This window comes from Oryza glaberrima, chromosome 11, assembly GCF_000147395.1.
Source record: "Oryza glaberrima chromosome 11, OglaRS2, whole genome shotgun sequence".
Classification (NCBI taxonomy): domain Eukaryota; kingdom Viridiplantae; phylum Streptophyta; class Magnoliopsida; order Poales; family Poaceae; genus Oryza; species Oryza glaberrima.
The window spans coordinates 19,455,570-19,474,291 of record NC_068336.1 but is presented as its reverse complement, the minus strand read 5'-3'; the positions used below and the strand labels follow the sequence as shown (position 1 = coordinate 19,474,291).

Here is an 18,722-nt window from a genome sequence, read left to right as displayed (position 1 = left end):
AGATTTTTGAAATGGCCAGGAGTAAAACTTCATCCAAAAAAAAAAGTTTATTTTTCAACCGTCCTACACATATCAATAAAAAAAATAAAAAGACTATATTACCCTTAATTTATCAAATCGCAATGCAACTGCCCTCCATTTTCTCTACTTACTTTCACAAATACTAATACAATGATTGCTTAAAGATGAACTTATTCAAGAACAAATAAATGAGAAAAGATGATCTTATTTTGAAATGAAAGGAGTATGCTGTTAGGGAATTTAGGGACGGACTGTGGCATAGGAATAATGAAGTGCATTCCAAGACTCACGACATAGGGGATCCCATTAAATCAACCGTCGAGGTTATCCCAACAATAATATATAATCTCTCTGTTCCATAAAAAATCAAATTTGGGGATAACATGATTTGACTTTTTTTTGATAAATGGAGTAATTGCTTGCCATTACATATTATAATATATTCAATACAAGTGCACTCTAATTTATTTTTTACGAAGAACATTTTGATAGTTGTTGTACAAACTAATCCATAAAATCAACTCATATGATACGATACTACATAAAAAAACATTTTAGTCATGTTGATCCTATGTTAGGTTGTGTGATTTTAGAATTTTAAATATGGGGGAGCACACAGTGACACAGACGACATAGGCGGCCATCAGTTCGCTTATGCTCATGCTTATCAGCTAAAATTTGAATTTTCATCCTTAAATTTGGAGTTGATTTTGAGGTTTTTTTCATCGAAGTTTATTTTTCAGCTTTGCTTTTAGATCGCTAAGAACGTGTATATAAAAGTTTTATTCACAAATTGAAAATTGTTTTTCGTTTGTACCAATAAGCGAAACGATGGGAGCCATAATACCCATAGTAGAATGTAAATACGCTTCATTCTTTTTCAAATAAGTATAGGAGCACTTAAATACATTTGCTGTTTTTTATACCGGCTGAAAAATTGAAATGACGGTGAAATCATCTTTGATAATATGAACTGAACTAATTGCATCCTATGTATCTTCTCATCTCAAAAAAAATTAAAATCCTACTAATAAGTATCTTTAATCGTCTCTGATGCTTAGCCACCGCTATGAACTATGGCTGTTCGCCGCCGTCGCCGCCGGAGCTCCGGTAGTGCTCCAGCGAGCTGTGCCAGCCGTCGCCGGAGACGCCGTGCAACATCAGCAGATGCTGCGCCACCTCCCCCATTCCCGGCCGCGCCGCCGCGTCGCGGCGGACGCACCTCTCGATCAGCTTCACCATCATCGCCACGGCCTCGCGCGGGCAGCTGCTCCCGGTCGCCGCCATCGCCGGGTCCAAGAACTCCTCCATTCTCCTCGTCACCGCCGCGTCGTCTTCGCTGCCGCCATCGAGGTCTCCGGCCAGCGCGTTCATGCCGGCGAACGGGTCGCCGGCGCCGTCGGCCTCCAGCTCGTCGACGCCCTTGCCGGTGACGAGCTCCAGGAGCACGACGCCGAGGGAGTACACGTCGGCCTTGGGCGACACGACGCCGTGCTCCAGGTACTCCGGCGCCGTGTACCCGCGCGTCCCGGCGATGTTGCTCGTCATCGTGAACGCCTCGCCGCCGCCGCCGCGGATGACCCTGGCGCCGCCGAAGTTGCGGAGCTTGCCGCGGAGGTCGGCGCCGCCGGCGAGGAGGACGCTGTCGCTGCTGACGTCCATGTGCACGTACGGCGGCCGCGTGTACCCGTGCAGGTAGCGGAGCCCCTCGGCGACGTCGAGGGCCACCTGCACGCGCTGCGACCAGCTCAGCGGCGGCGCGCCGCCGCCGGCGAGGAGGCGGTCGCGGAGCGTGCCGTGCTCGGCGTACTCCGAGACGAGGTACCACCGGCCGCGGTGGTGGCAGAGGCCGATGAGCCTGACAAGGTTGAGGTGGTTGATCTTCCTCATGATCTCCACCTCCGCCGACACGTCCCGGTCCACGACCTCCACGGCGGCCGCGTCGCCGTTGAACACGGCGCGGTACACCGACCCGCCGACGCGGCGGTCCGGGCTGAAGCCGTCGGTCGCCGCCGCGAGCTCCGCATAGGTGAACACCTTCAGGGAGGACTTGATGTCGGAGAGGCCCGAGAACGCCTCGCTGATCGACACGGACACCTCGCCGCCGGTGAACGCCGGCGACGCCTTGTCGTTGCCTTTACCGCCCTTGCCTCCGGCGGCGGCGACAGCGGCGGTGGCTCGCCGTCGCCGCCTCCTCGCCCTCACAGCAAGGGCAGCCACAACAGCGGTGACCACGGCGAGAACAGCCACGGCGGCCGCACCGATGCCGACGTAGACTCCGGTGTGGTTCTTGCGGTTCGTGGTCGGAGCAGGCGCCGCCGGCGGCGGAGGAGGCGGCGGCGGCGGCGGCGACCGGAGCTGCGACACGTCGGGCTTGGACTTGACGGGGATGAGCAGCGTCGTGAAAGGGTATATGGTGTCAGTAATGGCCATCTCGTTGGCCGCCGAGATGTTCCCGGCGTCGACGCCGAACCTCGCAGCGATGGCGCCCACCTCGTCGAACTCGTCGACCAGGTACGTCACCAGGTACCTCACGCCGGCGGCGGCCTGGGCGGCGCTCGGGCACGCGCACCGGAGCGGCACGGTGACGCGCTGCCCCGCCAGGAGCGACCTCGCCGGCGCGTCGCCGAGGGCCTGCTCCTGCACCGCCTGGCACGTGGACAGGCCCTGGAACGTGTCGTTCGCGATCACCAGCAGCGTGTCGCCGGCGACCGCCACGTACGTCGCGTTCCGCTGGTAGTAGGCGGCGCCCGTGCAGGAGCAGGTCGCCGGGACGAGCACCTTGGCGCCCGGCGCGAGCGCCGCGGTGGGCGACGCCGCGGAGTTCGCGGCGGCGAGGCTGGACGCGTCGGCGCCGAGTAGCGACGCGATGGCGGCGAGGTCGGGGTAGCGCGGCGTGGCGTGGAAGGTGAGGTAGGTCTGGCACGACGACGACGACGACGACGGCGCGCCGCCGCCGCCGCCACCGCTGCTGCAGAAGTAGCCCAGGAGGCCGGTGTCGTTGTGCTTGTTGGGGCAGTCGGCCACCTGCGAGCCGTACGGCTGCTGCGACCGGGCTCCCGGCGCGCCGGAGAGGAGGAAGACGACGACGAAGGCGAACGCGGCCATGGCGTGTGAACGCCATTGCGCCATCGCTGCTGTTCTTGGCTTCAGCTTGGAAGCAATTGCATGGTAGCTGCAGGCTAGCTGAAATGGAATTGATTGAGAAAATGAGAAGCTCAAATAATTTCTTTTCCAAGGAATATTAATGAAGCTTGGAATAAGAACACTAAGGGGATGATGGGGTCTTTGACTTGGTAACAGCAAGGAAGATAGTGTCAATGTTGGAAGATTTGTTAACCAATAATGTTTAGTGCTTAATCATCACTACTAGGGGATTAGATATCTTGGTGTAGAGCTGGACTCCACTGTGCAGGATTATTATAAGAAGTCAATAATTCAGTGCTGTACTTTTCAACTGATCTTCTCTTGCACATTTCCCAACCGTGGCCATCTTATTCAACCATTCTCAGAGACAACTTATCTCTGAAAATGGTTGAATGTGTGGATGATGAGAGGATGGCTAATTAAGTAGCCGACTAGTCAAGTTATTGTCTTGAAGTCTTGAAGAGATGCTTGATTTGCGTAAGTGTGAACCAATAGGAGCTTTCATATTGAAGTACTCTAGTTATTAACAGAAAAATCATGCCAAACTCTGCTGGAATAAAGGTATATAAGGTTTAGACATATCAGTGTCAAGATATTTGAACGTGGACAACATCAAATTAAAAAAGGATATGTCGACTAGGATGTGCTTTCCCGTTTGGCAGGAAACGCCTTCCTCTAAAGCAGTCAGAGACTCACAGTCAAACTCAAACAGCGACACATCAACACGCGTTTGAAATTTTGCAAAGGAAAAAAATATTGACTGCCTCATGCATATAAGAAATTTGGGGTCTATGACCAATGTGAACAAATTTGCTAATTAGCGCGTAAGTGTTAGCAGCGTCTGTGATGCCAACGGCCACGGCGCTAATTTCTCTTTTTTTTGAGAGAGAAATCGGCTAGTTTCTCTCTTTTTCCCTTTTTTTTCATGGAAATTGCTCCCTTTCTTTTCTCCACACACGTGCATGGTTTTTTTTGTGATATTTTATAAATTGAATCTTTCACCTTAAATATCAGTTGAGACTTGAGAGTTTTGAATTTGAGTTGAAAGTTTTTTAAATTTAAGTTGAATGTTTTGGATTTTGAGATGAAATTTTTCAAATTTAAATTGAATATTTTGAATTTTGAGTGAAAATTTTTAAATTTAAGTTAAAAGTTTTCAAAGCTTGACTTGATTTTTTTTTAAATTTGTGTTGAAAGTTTCAAATCTTCAGTTGAAAGTTTTCGAATCCGAGTTAAAAGTTTCAAATCGTGATTTGAAATTTTTCAAATCCGATTTGAAAGTTTTCAAGTCTGAACTGAAAGTTTTCAAATCCAAGTTGAAAATTTTTAAATCTTAACCTGAAAGTTTTCAAATCTAAGTGAAAATTTCAAAAAAAAAAATCTTGAGTTGAAAGTTTCAAATCTTGACTTAAAAGTTTTCAAACCTACGTCGAAAGTTTGAAATCTTGAGTTAAAAGTTTTAAATCTTAAATTTTTAAAAGTTTATTGTAGTTAACTCTCTGTACCTATCAAAATTTTCCGCGTCTTAAAATAAGAAATAAAATGTGTGGGAGGTTATTTTTTCCTAGAAAAAAAGCAAAAAGAAAACATAAAAAAGAAAAAAAAAGAGAAAGGCGACTCCGCACCGTCGATCCCGCGCGCGATTTAATCTCGCGATGCGCACATGCGGGATATGAGCCCCCAATGTGAAAGGTCTGAATGGATGAACGAAGTATAGATTATCTTATATATTATAATAAGATTTCATGGTAAGAATGAATGAATTATTTATTATAAAATTCAGAAGTTATTTTAAAAGAAAATCTAGGACTTCTTTTTTAAATCGCAAGGTCTAGGAGCTTCCTAAGTTATCTATCAGAAAGCTAAACTTTTGCAAATCTCAGATCATTGGATTAAAATCCAAAGGCCGATATGCAGCCACCAAACATATATATATAAATAAATCTTTTTTTTTTTTTGCATAAGTGTGAATCAAACGGAGCTATCATGATGTTAAAAAAAATTACGCCAAACTCTTGGTAGAAAAAGGCAGTTAAGGTTACATGTAAATGTTAGACAATCAAGGTATTTTAACGTGAAAGGCATCAAAGCTACATGTCAAATCAGCTCTAATCGTGCGGCTTTGCAACCCCGAAGACGTATTATCGAATTTTACGTATTCCTTCATGGAATACGTATCCACGTAATTAGCGCTTATACTGCGATTTGGCTAAACCTCCCCCAACTACCGGCCCCACCAGACAGTGACTAGACAACGCAGAACGCACACGCCAAGCAAAACACACAAGCAAACCAATTCCCCCTTCGCCGCCGCCGCCGCCGCCGCCTCGCCGCCGGCAATGGCGTGGCTCGCGCGCTCTATCGCCAACTCCCTCCTCGCTCCCGAGGAGCCGGACGACGGCGAAGACCTCCCCCCGTCCGCCGCCTCCGCCTCCGCCTCGGCATCCGCGTCCCCGCCTCGCGGCGTCCGCGAGGACCTCTCGGAGCTCACCGACGCCCTCGCCAACCGCTTCCATGGCCTCGCCTCCTTCCTCGCGCCGCCGCCCCACGCCGGAGGCGGGAGAGGGATCCCGCGCGCGCCTGACCCGGCCGAGATCGCCGGCCGGTTCCGCGCCGGCCTCGCGCGGCTCCCCGGGCGTCAGGCCGTCGCGGATCTCGCCAAGATCGCCTCCTCGCTTCTTCCCCCCGAGGCGGCGGAGGCCGAGGCGGCCGGGTTCACCGAGGAGGCGGTCGCCTTCGCGCGGGACGCCGCCACGCGGCCCGAGCTCTGGCTCGACTTCCCCCTCCTCCCCGACGACGACGACGGTTCGTGCCATCGTGCTCCACTCGCTCGCTCCGCCTTGTTAATGGCGTTTGCATTGATCCATGGATGTGGGGAATCGCAGATTTCGACATGACCGATGCGCAGCAGGACCACGCGCTCGCCGTCGAGAGCGTGGCGCCGGAGCTGGCCGATCTGCGGATCGAGCTCTGCCCGAGCCACATGAGCGAGGGATGCTTCTGGAAGATCTACTTCTTGCTGCTCCATCCCAAGCTCAGCAAGGACGACGCCGACCTCCTCTCCACCCCACAGGTAGTCATTCCCCTCCTCCTCCTCCTCCACCACCACATTGCCTCCACGAATCCGAATCGGGAAGGATTCCTCCTCTTCCAATCCGATTGGGAATCCATGTCCATGTAGCCGACTGAAATCCCCACTTCCCAACTATAAACCTCACGGCTTCGCTTGCCCGGGTTGGAGAAACATAGCAAGAGAAGGAGGAGAAGGAGATGAGAGTCATGGAGGATGAGCAATTTCTGCGGCTGTGTCCACCGACACACCCACGGCGCAACGATGACGATGACGATGCCCTTCCGGCGACGTGCCTACTTGACTTGCTGACCTACATTGCCGACTGCCGCAACGCGACCACCGCCACTTGCAGGCTCAGCTGCGGCATGGAGGTGCAGGTTACCATCTGCGCCGTGCCACCGCCGCTCATCTCCCATGTCTGTGTATATTGCCCTGGCTACGATCACACCGTCTTTATGTGTGTGCCAAGGTCGTCGCCACGCAGGGCGACGTCCTTGTCCTCTGCATCGCGCTAGGTCCTCGCGGCACCATCTACAGGCCCAGCAGGAGCAACTACTACCTCTACCAGGTTCAGGCTGGCTGGCCTTCGCTCAAGTTGCTCCCGCACCCTGGCCCTTGCTTTGATCCTAATGATCCCTATGCCCCGTTATTCGATGACCACAGTGTTGGCATCATACGCTACCAACCCCACATCGACCATCCTGCCTTGTACGTCATCGCCGCCCTCACTAACGGATCAGTGCCTGGGCGTTACGACCTCCACCTATTACACTCGAATGCCGAGAGCTGGATCAGCAAACGGGGCTTGCCACGTCCACATTCAATGTCTCGCGGCGACCACAGTTTTGCCAAGGTCATCACTGTTGGAGGAGAAGCTGGCACCATAGGCTGGGTTGACCTCTGGAAGGGCATCCTCTTCTGTGACGTGCTCAAGGACAACCCAGTGTTCCTCTATGTCTCACTCCCACCCCCCCTCATGGCAACCAGGAAGCTGCGAGGCTGCCCAAGAAATACTCGTGACGTTAGTGTCATCAAAGGTCTTATCAGGTATGTTGAGCTGCAGATTCACATCAAGCCAGGCTCGTTTACCCGAGGCAACTACATTTCCAATGGCTGGACAGTTGCCACATGGAGCAGGATCAGCTCTAATCCTTTTGAGGATTGGCACCAGAACTGTAAACTTGATGCTTCTCAGGTCTCTTTTGAAAATAACCCAGTGCATTATGAAAAGCTGCCTGAGCTGCTAGACGACCAAGGCATACCTCAGCTAACCATGGTGCGGCTCCACACAGGTCATCCTGTTCTCAGCATGCACGACCATGACATTGTTTACCTCATGACTAAGGTCAACTACTTAGATGACAAAGCATGGGTTCTTGCCATTGACATGAGGAACAGCACATTACAAGGTGTTGCTGAATTCAGTGCGGAAAGAGTGATCGCCTTAAGGTACGCCTTTACGCAAAGTGGGATCTCTGAATATCTGAACATGCTTCCAGGTATAAAGGGAAACCGAAAAAGATCAAGGATGTTGTTGCTGGAACCCTCTTGCAAGGAGGAGTGTAAAATCCGCATGGTACATAATATGGTGGATGGTATGAATGTTGATTAATGGATAAGGTAAAGGTCTGAAGGCTGGGATGAAGGCAAGTTTGCTCTCCTCAATGTTCGTATCAAGAAAGAGAGCTAAAGCGCGCAAGCAGCTCCCCTCGTATGCTGTATCCATCACTGCCTACCATGCTGGCTTGCTGCTTGGAGCCGCCTTCCTCACCTCTTGCCTCGTGTCCTTGTCTGCACCTTGGTCAGATTTTGTCAGCGCCAGAGCTTGGAGGAGCCGCCTTCCTTGCCACATGGAACTGCCTGCGTTGTATCCTTGTCTATGCTCGGAGTGGGAGAGTTCACTTGAACCTGCGCTGGAGCTCTGAGGAGGTGGATCTTGCCATTCGCTCCCGTTGGGGCTTACTGGTCACTGCGTGAGAATACATGAAGGTCCAGGCTCTAGTTTGGGGCAATTAATCTGGATAGATATGGTCCAGACTCCAGATGGATAAGGTAGACTATTAGGTGCGGGATTATGTTAGTGTTCTGAGTAGGCATTCTTGCTAATGTGGGAATTGTAGCTGTACGACATGGAAAATGTAGTCCCAAATGTATGGGAATTTTGCATCATTTTCAATGAGTTATGAATGAGTGAGATTCAGTGAGGTACTTTTTCCCTTCAGTTGAATCTGTATTACTGCTTTGAGAAGATGTTCTCTAGAAGCATAGTGTAATCTTGTCAAAATATCGAGTCTGGGATTTTTAGGCAGTTGTAAAATATGATTGCATCCTCACAAACCATGATTGTCTAATCGTAGAAATATCATATAATGCACAAATGATATGTTCCAACTTTGCAGGTCCGTGCCCAGGTGGAACTTCTCACCTATCTAGTCTGTGTTGCATTATGCTAATCAACTCTTATATTTCATATAAGTCTATCAAGAAATGCATCCTCCAATATTCTCTTCCTCTTTTTGATGGTGCGATCCTGAGTTCTGCTATAAGTTATGAATAAAGTTAGCGACTATTTCACTGTTACCGCTGTTGGATGAATTACTTTTGGCCTAATTACAAAGTTTTGTAATGGTTTCTCTGGAAATTCCTAGTGGCTATTTGATAATAAGTAACGGGCTTTTTCATTCTTTTTCTTTCCCTGTTGCTTGATGGTTTTGCTTTCTCACAAATCAAGACAATCAGTTGCTGCCATTCCATTTCATTGATTGATAGTACCATACTTACTCTTACTTACTGCTGATTGACTTGAAACAGATTTTGGAAGCTAGAAAGAAGCTATCACGCAATTTGCAATCTGAGTCAAAGCCAGACAGCAACGAAGACATGGTAGCTGCTTCTTCCAGTAATATAGATGGTAATGTGCCTTCTCCTGTAGAGGTTGTGGGCATATTAAAGAATGAAGATGATTCTGCAAGGGCCACATCCTTCAGCAACGTCAACTATGGCGCGCCTCAACCAGTAATTCTGGAAATGCAATCAGATGGTACACTCAATGACTCTGGAGGTCTTTGCGCAGATGACATCACCAGCAGTGTACCTGTACAACTTGTGCCAGTATTGAAAGATGCTACTGAGTTCTCACAAGCCAGGATGGAAGAAAGGATCCAAGATTTCACTGCACAAGATACAGTAGCAAATGAAGAGCCTGGACAGTTGTCTGAGATAAAACTAGAGGATAATTCTGAAGAACGACAGAAACAGCCATCGACCACTAACCTCAGTGAGCAATCAAGAGTTGCCATTCAGAAGAACAGTAACGATGACGATGATGATGACGAGGATGAATGGTTGGAAGAGGAGGAGACTGGTGGTGCAGGGAACACGATGATTCCAATAGCAGATGATGAAGACGTGTCTTTTAGTGATCTGGAGGAAGATGATGCCACAGCGTGACAACGTTAGCTGGTTTGGATACTCTAGCTTCCTGCATCTGATGTTCTGGTTCCATGACACGGCAAAATACAATGGGCTTGGCTGAGTTTTCGACTACATGCTGCTGTTGCAAAATTTACCTCCTCTCTTCTCTGTACGAAGTGAATGCAAATATCAGCTTTGCAACTTGCTATGCAAGACCCCATTTTCTTCTCTTTTTTTGGGGAAGTTACTGAAGTGAGCCAGCTAGTGGTGTGATTAGCAGTTGTACAGTGTGTAGAGACTAGATCATCTGAGGAATTTGATCAATATTATCTGATTCCTCCAACGTGTATCAAGATGATGAAATTCAATTCGTCCTCTTTCAGTGAAAGAAAAATACAGTCCATGTTTATATTATTATACATATCATCAAAATCTCAAGGTTGACTTAAATACATAGGGGCGAACTGAAAATTTGGCAGAGAATGCGCCTGCAGATTCTTCAGCAGAAACAGATGCTCATCTCAACCTGGTGATCAGGTTGAACTGTTGAGCTAATACTGGGAAGAAAACGAATGGCGTGAGCTTCGTGCTTTCAGCTGGGCTATGACTCATTGCCCATTTGTTTTTTTAGACCGAAGGCTTTGCAGTCCAGTTTTTCTTAAGCAGAATGAGACTCATTGTACCCTCTCCGTCCCAAAATAACTTAACCTAAGATAGGATATGACCCATCTTAAAACAACGAATATGGACAAACCTGTCGAATGAGTCACATCCCATTCTAGGTTGATTTATTTTGGGACAAGGGAATACATTTCATGTGGCAACATGTCAACTTGTACTCGATTATATTTTAGTACTGTATTTAAGTTCTGAATCAAATCCGAGATTCGAGTTCTACTGACAACCCACTGGCCTGCAGGTTACCACATGCCCAAGCGGCTGTGGTTACAAAATAGTCCCTTCGTTTTGGAGTAAAATATAAAAAAATTTCTGGGTTGTTTAGATTAAAGTTAAGAAAAAAATAACCATTCTAGTGACCCTCAACAAAGGGATGGGTGGGGGAAAGATGGGAAGAATTTTGAGAAAAAGAGGTGATTAATGTGATAAATAATACTGTAAATAATGCTAAAAATCACTATATTTTGGTATAAGATCTAAATGATAGAAATTCGACGGAAGTATTAATCTAATGGGAACCCACCCCATCTACCATATATATACTACTCAACACTGATAATACCATCTGGGTTTTAGTAGATGACGCTTCAACTTTTGGTCAAACGTATTTCTAAAATTAATTGTGTCATACTAAAAATCGGATGGAGGGAGTAGTTTAAGCGATTATTATATATATGCACATGATACGGGGAAATCAAGTTTTTGGTTCGGGATGAGTTGGTCAGTATAAAGAGCTCAAATATTTGTACGATATATATAGCTTAAACAACCAGCTAGTATGAAATTGAAATTTGTTTAATTTTTGTCAGGAAATACTCTCTCCCGCTCATTCTTAGGCTCCCATCGGTTGCCCATTTTGTCCAAAATGGCTTATTTGGCTTATTAAAAAGTTAAAATTAATTTATAAGTAAAACTTTTGTAGATTTGTTCGTAGCGACTTAAAAGCCAACATTAACAAAAATTACGTTAAAAGCATTTCAAAATCAACTTCAAAATTTCAAAAATTCAAAATTTGGCTTATTCTTTGGCTGTTTAGGCCAAACGATGGGGCTGTTATTTTGTCGAACAACCACGAGGGCATGTAGCTTAGTGGTTGCAGTGACCTGAGTAGTACCTCAAGGTCCTGAGTTTAAATCTCTATAGGAGCGAATTTAAGATTAAGTTATTTGAGGGCTAAGTTCCCTGTTTGATAGGCTAAGTTTCTAATTTAAAAAGGATGCATATATTCGGTTGGATGTAGAGGCCGGATAAGAAGATACCCTTCTCTTGAAAAAAACACTCGGAAGAAGAAAGAAAATTATAAAACGAGCAAATCAGCGAGAGAAACAGAATTTTGGTGCTGTCAAAATCACAGCTTTTTAACTTCTTTCTCCTTTTATAAGTTGTTACAGCAACCACCGCAAACTGATTAATGCACACAGAAAGTTAATTTAAGCGAATTCTTCCGTTCGTTAATTTGGTTGTTGTTGGCGGCCATAGAAACTGATATTACTAGCTGAACTGAACTTCGATTATAAATTTGCTAGCTGCTTCATGCTAGCTAGCTAGGACATCTAGCTAGTTGCGATTTTCGTAGTAGTAGTAGTCGGTGTGCGCCATCAGCGTCCTCCTCATCAAGCACTCCTCTCCTTCGTCTTCCCCTCCGGCGCTGCCGCCGCCGCAGTGCTCTTCCACCGCCTCGAAGCTCGCCGCCACCAGATCCTCCACCTAATTAATTATATTGCCATACAAGTCTCGATCAGTTAATTCTTGGTATATATGTACAAAACTCCTAGCTTCTAGTGATCTGCATGAACAATGACCGTGATCACTCTTCTATATATCTTGCATGCAGGAAATTAAACAGCATGCAATGACGGAGGTCACCGATATACCGAAATTTCGGTCCTAAATTTCTGAAATTTTAAACAAAATATTACAAAATTTACAAAAAAAAAACTAAAAAAATTTAAAAATTTCGACCGAAATAATATCGTATTGGGGGTCCGAAATACCAAAATTCTTGAAATTCATTTCGGTATTTTGAACCCTGATTTTACCTCAGTGTGTTGTTCTGATGCCGATCTCGCGGCCTCGGTAGCTGCTGCATGGGCGACGCAGAGGTGGAGGAGGAGGAGAGACGCCACTAGTAGAGCGGTGTACCGCGGTGGCGCCATTGCAAGCTAGCTTGCTTTGCAGCTTAATCAATCAAGTGAGTGAGAGAGAGGGAATGAGATGATGATTTTTTTGTGATGGGGGGTTGGATTATTTATAGGGAGGTGTGTTGCATTGGTTTGGAGTTGAGGGTGTTGGCAGGAGAGAGGTGGGGGGTGGGAGGGGGGGACTGAATATAAATTGAGTGGGTAAAGAAAATAGATACTTTACATTGACTGAACATCGATACCTGCAAGTCACAGATCGAAGTAGCTATTGCTGGCTCGGCTTAGTTTGAGACATATACTAAGAGGCGGAGCGAGGAATTTAACCCTATGAGGTCGATTACTACCGGTTTGTATTTAAGTGGGATTATTCCTCCAATTTTTAAGAATTTATATATAAAAATTAAGGTTTGTAGGGGTGTTTTAAAAAAAAACTGTGGGGTAAGCCGATACCACAGATTGTGTATGGATCGGTCACTAGATTAATGTATCACGTATCACCTCTATTTTTAAATATAGGAGTATAACGTTAGTTAGTTACTTAAAAAGATCCAACTAATACTTCCTCCATATTTTAATGTATGACGCCGTTGACTTAAGTTAGTTAGTTAAAAATGATATAACTAATATTCCTCTGTATTTTAATGTATTATGCCCTTGACTTTTTTGACCAATGTTTGACCATTCCTCTTAGTTTTTTTAATTATCATTTATTTTATTGTGACTTGATTTATCATTGAATATTTTTATATTTGCACAAAAACTTTGAATAGGACGAATGATTAAATGCTGATGAAAAGGTCAACGACGTCTTACATTAAAATACGGATATAGTATATTATATAAAAACAGATGAATTATATAAATGCCTCACTGATCTAGTCGTCGAGGCAATCAGAGGAGGATAAGCCCTTCAGGATGGTCGGATGGTGCCAGCGGCAGAGCCAACATGGGGGCGGGGGGGGGGGGGGGGGGGGGGGGGGCTCGAGCCCCCGCTACCCCACTGGACTCCGGAAATGTGAGGGAGGAGGGGGGGGGGGGGGAGAGGGGGCTGGAGGAGGAAGAGGAAGGCTGAGCCCCCCCCCCCCCCTCTCCTCCAAACCTAGCTCCGCCACTGGATGGTGCATGCATTCCTCGGTATGGTCAACTCTCTTCCTGAGGGGAATATATACTACAGTCGTGTCATTTCTTGGAGCGAACTCAAGTCTGACTGGGGAAGGCATTTCTTGGAATTGGAAGTTGGATCATGCAGGAGATGAAGGCCTCAAGTCCAGGGAAATGAGTTCATGTCTGTGCCAGATAATTAATCAGCAAACATGCATGCGCTGGATGCCTGGATCGACCTCAGATAGTCAGAAGCTTGGGAAAAAGATTCTAAACTCCTGAGAGCATGTTCCCTCAAATTCTATATGCCAATAGTTATTGCAAAATTTTAACAAGAGATAGGTTCATATTTGAATATATACATATCACTAAACATGTAAATCCATATATGACTTATATAAATTATAAAAAAAGATAAATTAAACTCTGACAAGTATATTCATAATCATATTTGTTTTTTTACAGCTTGTATAAATCTTATTTGAACTGACATATTTACAGCTTGTATAAATATTATTTGAACTGACATATATGTGGACTGATATAGTATCGTACATATTAATATATCTTTTTATTGTTTATAGTTGTTTGGATGATATATTAGAGATGAGGAAACATTTCCCTTCTAACGTGTTGTGCAGACAGTGAATCAATGGGTGAATCATCCCATTTTCCACGTTGGTGATTGCAATGTTCAGATCGATTTCCTGCGAGCTGAGATGAATCCAGCTCCCCTATCAGCTCATGTTGTATTTTCTGCAGTTGTGTGCCTTCCTGCCTGCCTGCCTGCCTGTGTTAACAATCGATCGGCTGTTTGAAATATGCAAAGCCCATGAAATATGTGAGCGTAAATTAGGCCCAGCAGCCCGCCAAACAGCGGGAACAGGCCACAGCTACTCCTCCCGATCCTAGACAACAGCGGCCCAGCCCATCGCGTTTCCATGGGCCATGGCCACAGATGAGTCGGAAAAGATTTTGCTATATATTTCTTGATAATTTTTTTTAAAAAATATTGAGTATAATATGGTATAATTATAGTGTAATTATATTATAACTTACATGTAATTATTTTATGTAATTACAGTTTAACTTGTATCTAACTTTCACATAATTCTAAACCTCATGCAGCCATGCTTGTCTCCAAAATTTCTATTAAATTCTCTCAAAATTTATTAGATTCTGTCAAAATTTAGTGGAAACCTTGAAGATATAAGATGTATAAGCAAGTTTTGCCTGCTTTTGAGTTTTGAAGATTTCCTAGCTCCGCCACAATCGATGAGCAATTAATCAAGAGCTATGAGAGCAGGTACAATAGCAGGCTATAAGTCAGACATAAACATATTTTAAAGAGATAAAGGAAGAGAGAGAAGAGCAACGGGCTACAGATCTGTAGCTAGCTGCAGCACGGGCTCCAAGACGTAATGTGTGTATAACAGGTGGGACTAAATATTTGTAGTATAGTAGGTAACTATTATATAAATTGGCTATTACATTGGCTATATATGATTTAGAGCTAGTAGGGCTATACTATTAAACTCGCTCTTTCAGAAGACAAATAATGACCTGAAAAAAAAAAGAGAAGACAAATAATGACGACGATAATGATGACCTGGATGAATGGTTGGAACTTGAAAATGGAGACCGGTGGCACATGAAGCACGACGATTACGAATTCCGATAGCTGATGATGAAGATGTGTCTTCTAGTGATCTGGAGCAAGATCGATGACGCCACGGCATGACATCATTATCTGGTTTGACACTTTAGCTAGCTGTTTCTTGCTGCATCTGATATTTTGATCTGATTCCATGACATGGTAAAATACAATGAGCTTTGGCTGAGTTTTCGACTGTATACATATGGCCTGATGGGTTACTGTGCATCAGCTGCTGCTGTTGCAAAAGGGTAAATTGGAACCATGCCATTGTACTTTTACAAAGTTTAAGATATGCCATCGGTATCTCAATTGGCATCTCTCCTCTCACCTCTACACGAGTGAGTGTAATTAAACATTAATTAGGTAACTTTATCATTCTTAAAAAAAGTATCGGGAGGTAGTACACTTTCTAATATAAAATTTGATACCTCCAGATATCAAAAAATTTAGTGTAAAATTTAGATACTTCAAGATACTTTTTCAAAGACCATAAAATTTCTGTTAAACATTAGTTTTGCAACTTCTGGCCAAAAGACCCCCCATTTTACTGAAGTGTGCTAGCTAGTGCTGGGACTATCAGTTGAACAGTGTTTATTAGACTAGATCATCTGAGGAATTTGATCAATGTGCACCATCCTCCAATGATGGAATTCAATTTGTGTTCTTTTTCAGTGATACAAATCCAAGATTGACTTGTTTTATGTTGATCAGTCTAAGATCAGAATATACATGCATACAAATCCAAGATTGACTTAATGACTTGATCAGTAATTCAGTATACATCAACAAACTGAAATTTGGCAGAGAATGCGCCAGATTCGTCGGCAGAAAGGGCCATTTCCTCCTAGTTTACAACTGATTAAAAGCCGTACGGCTGAAACCTTTGGCCGGTGAAGACGATTTGATTAGTAGTTTGGCAGATATGCTCCATATTAGATGCTCATCAATCTAGCGATCAAGTTGAATTAACATTTGGAAAGAAGACGAATTAGGTGAGCCTCGTGCTTTCAGCCTTGGGCTCTGACTCATTGTCCATTTTCATGTGGCAAGCAAGTCAACTTGTACTCTTAAGAACATGACAAAGACTGTGGCACATGCGACAAGGGTCACAAGCTTGTGATGCAGCTTCACAAGCTAGCGAATGACAACATCAAACAAGGTCCATGTTCGGTTGATTGATCGATCTATTATTATTAGGTATGGGTTAACCTTATTTTAAGTGTGGTTGTGTGAAGTTTTGAATCGATTTTGAACTAATTAATCTGTTTCTACTGACAACCCACTGGCGTGGTCACAGTCTCATGTACACACCATATGCTCAACATTTACCGTCTCATCCTAGTTTTTTTTATATTAGCCTTTGAGCCACTAAAAACATAATTATATAAAAATGCCACCTATAAATTGTTATTTTTTTTGGCTATTAAGCATTACGCTTATAATCCATACACTTCTATGCTCTGGTAGTATTTTAGTTGACCATGTGAATATATGCCATGTGTTTCAGAAAGAGGACTTTGTATGATGAATCATATCTATTTGGTCGGTTCCTAATAATGCTAGCTATCAATTTAGCATTATGTTTAACTATTACCAGCTAAAGATGCAAAAACATAAGCTTTTAGATTGAATAGGCTATCGACAACATGTATATTGGTTGGAGAGAGATCACTCATGCGAGCAAGTGAGTCGTGTACACGTGTCCCTCCTCGAAAGCTGAGCAATCATGGCTATAAAGACCAACATCCCATGTGTCCTAGATGACCTACAAGCAGCAGATCCTTCCCCTTCCCCGTGTTCCTACTCAATCCAAACACAGTGACTCTGGACCAGACAAACAACAACTAAGTTTGCTAGATCGATCACCAACTTTTACATAATTGAACACCCAACTCAGAAAAAAAGAGAGAGAAAGGACTAGCTATATAACATTCGACTGATTTTTATGTAAAACTCTATCAAATGTAACAATTATATAACTATAGTATAATTAAACTGTAATGGGTATGCAACTAGTATGTAAGTTGTTTGTAACTTGTAAGAACACAGAGAGGGGCTAGTTCACTCGGCAGTGGCACACTTCATAACCAGCAGGTTGTCAGTTTGAATTAATCCCCACACCCACGTCCACGCGATTTTTATTTCAGATCATGCCTATTATGAATCTCAAAGCATCATCTAAGGGCCAAGAAATCGAAAGATTGTAGCAATTCCGAAAAAAAGAAGTATTGAAAGAACACCTGTGATATGATATACTATAACTGAGGAGACATTATCTGGAAAAAAAACCCCTGAAGTTGACACGCATTTTGATCCATTGATCATGCAGAGAGAAGTCAGCAGCAGCAATTAATGATTGGATAAGTCGATAAGATAAGATGACATCAATCGATCACAGTGAACTGATTGGAACAAACAGAAATCAAAGCGAATTATAAATTCATCCGATCGAATTTGATCCAGTTTTGCTGCTGCATGAGCTAGGCTACTATAGTAGATTATACTAACAATCTAGTTGTGATTTCCCTGGGTGTAGATGTAGTCTGTGTGCGCCACCAGCGTCCTCCTCATCAAGCACTCCTCTTCTCCTTCTCCTTCTCCCCCACACTGCTCTTCCACCGCCGCGAAGCTCGCCGCCATCGTCTCCTCCTCTACCTACACAAAGTACACATATGCATACAAAGAGTAATTGAAAACCTAAATCGCCATAGAATTCGATCAGCCCTCGACGGCAGCGAGCGATCTCCATGATTTCATGAACCGATGCGGTGGTCGATTAGTTCTAACGAATGTCGACGGCGACATGGCCTGCTGCCAGCCACGTACCTTGCCATGATGCTGTTCTTGTTCTTGTTCTTGGATCGGTTGGCCTGATGCTGTTCTTGCGGCCTCATCAGTAGCTGAGATGCAGAGGAAGAAGAGGAGGAGAGACGCCAGCAGCAGTAGAGCGGTGCACCGTGGCGGCGCCATGGCTGGAGTAGCTATATCTAGCTAGCTTCTGCTGCTTCTGCTTGTCTGGTTTGGTTTGACAAAACGAGAGGGAGAAGATGGTGGTTGTGTGATGGGGTTGGATGGATGGATTTATGGGGGAGGTGTTGGTTTGGAGTTGAGGAGGTTGGAAGGAAGAAGAAGAGTAGTATAGTACTGTATTACTAGTAGAGAGTCAGAGAGAAGGTAGAGGAGCATAAATGTTGCTAGTTATATAGTAGCTGATGACTTGCTGTTGCTGTGGGCTAAGGATTCTTATCATGATGATTGTTTCTTCCTTTTCCAACTGCTGCGGTTTGGGCAGGTTGGTGTTTGGATCCAGGGACTAAATTTTAGTCCCTGTCACATCGGATTTTTAATACTAATTAGAAGTATTAAACGTAGTCTAATAATAAAACTAATTGCATAAATGAGAGCTAATTCGTGAGACAAATTTTTTAAGCTTAGTTAATATATAATTAGCACATGTTTACTGTAGCATTCCATAGGCTGATCATGGATT

General features: G+C 44.7%; 3 protein-coding genes and 1 pseudogene across 3 annotated transcripts; 2 read left to right on the top strand and 2 right to left on the bottom strand.

The window, feature by feature from the left end:
• Positions 1–914: 914 nt before the first annotated feature.
• LOC127755035 (lysM domain receptor-like kinase 4) lies at positions 915–3,380 on the bottom strand. Its single transcript, XM_052280667.1, has one exon. It carries the CDS (start codon positions 3,151–3,153, stop codon positions 1,096–1,098), a length of 2,058 nt encoding a protein of 685 aa, XP_052136627.1. The 5' UTR covers positions 3,154–3,380; the 3' UTR covers positions 915–1,095.
• A 2,032-nt stretch (positions 3,381–5,412) lies between these two features.
• LOC127755427 (uncharacterized) lies at positions 5,413–10,074 on the top strand. The gene is made up of 3 exons (XM_052281103.1): positions 5,413–5,973; positions 6,054–6,241; positions 9,053–10,074. The coding sequence occupies exons 1-3, from the start codon at positions 5,508–5,510 to the stop codon at positions 9,689–9,691; spliced, it is 1,293 nt and encodes a 430-aa protein (XP_052137063.1). The 5' UTR covers positions 5,413–5,507; the 3' UTR covers positions 9,692–10,074.
• On the top strand, positions 6,248–9,044 carry LOC127755426 (uncharacterized; annotated as a pseudogene).
• A 7,496-nt stretch (positions 10,075–17,570) lies between the features above and the next one.
• Positions 17,571–18,409, bottom strand: LOC127754142 (phytosulfokines 4-like). The gene is made up of 2 exons (XM_052279615.1): positions 18,059–18,409; positions 17,571–17,887 (listed from the first exon to the last, which is right to left on the bottom strand). The coding sequence occupies exons 1-2, from the start codon at positions 18,200–18,202 to the stop codon at positions 17,744–17,746; spliced, it is 288 nt and encodes a 95-aa protein (XP_052135575.1). The 5' UTR covers positions 18,203–18,409; the 3' UTR covers positions 17,571–17,743.
• Between the last annotated feature and the right edge of the window lie 313 nt (positions 18,410–18,722).

What these genes read in the sequence shown, in the direction of transcription:
- LOC127755427 (XM_052281103.1), top strand. Translation starts at nt 5,508, where the DNA reads ATGGCGTGGCTCGCGCGCTCTATCGCCAACTCCCTCCTCGCTCCCGAG. An exon ending in CCTCCCCGACGACGACGACG is followed by an intron (nt 5,974 to 6,053) that starts GTTCGTGCCATC and finishes GGGGAATCGCAG; the next exon opens with ATTTCGACATGACCGATGCG. An exon ending in ACCTCCTCTCCACCCCACAG is followed by an intron (nt 6,242 to 9,052) that starts GTAGTCATTCCC and finishes GACTTGAAACAG; the next exon opens with ATTTTGGAAGCTAGAAAGAA.
- LOC127754142 (XM_052279615.1), bottom strand. Translation starts at nt 18,202, where the DNA reads ATGGCGCCGCCACGGTGCACCGCTCTACTGCTGCTGGCGTCTCTCCTC. An exon ending in AAGAACAGCATCATGGCAAG is followed by an intron (nt 17,888 to 18,058) that starts GTACGTGGCTGG and finishes TACTTTGTGTAG; the next exon opens with GTAGAGGAGGAGACGATGGC.
- LOC127755035 (XM_052280667.1), bottom strand. Translation starts at nt 3,153, where the DNA reads ATGGCGCAATGGCGTTCACACGCCATGGCCGCGTTCGCCTTCGTCGTC.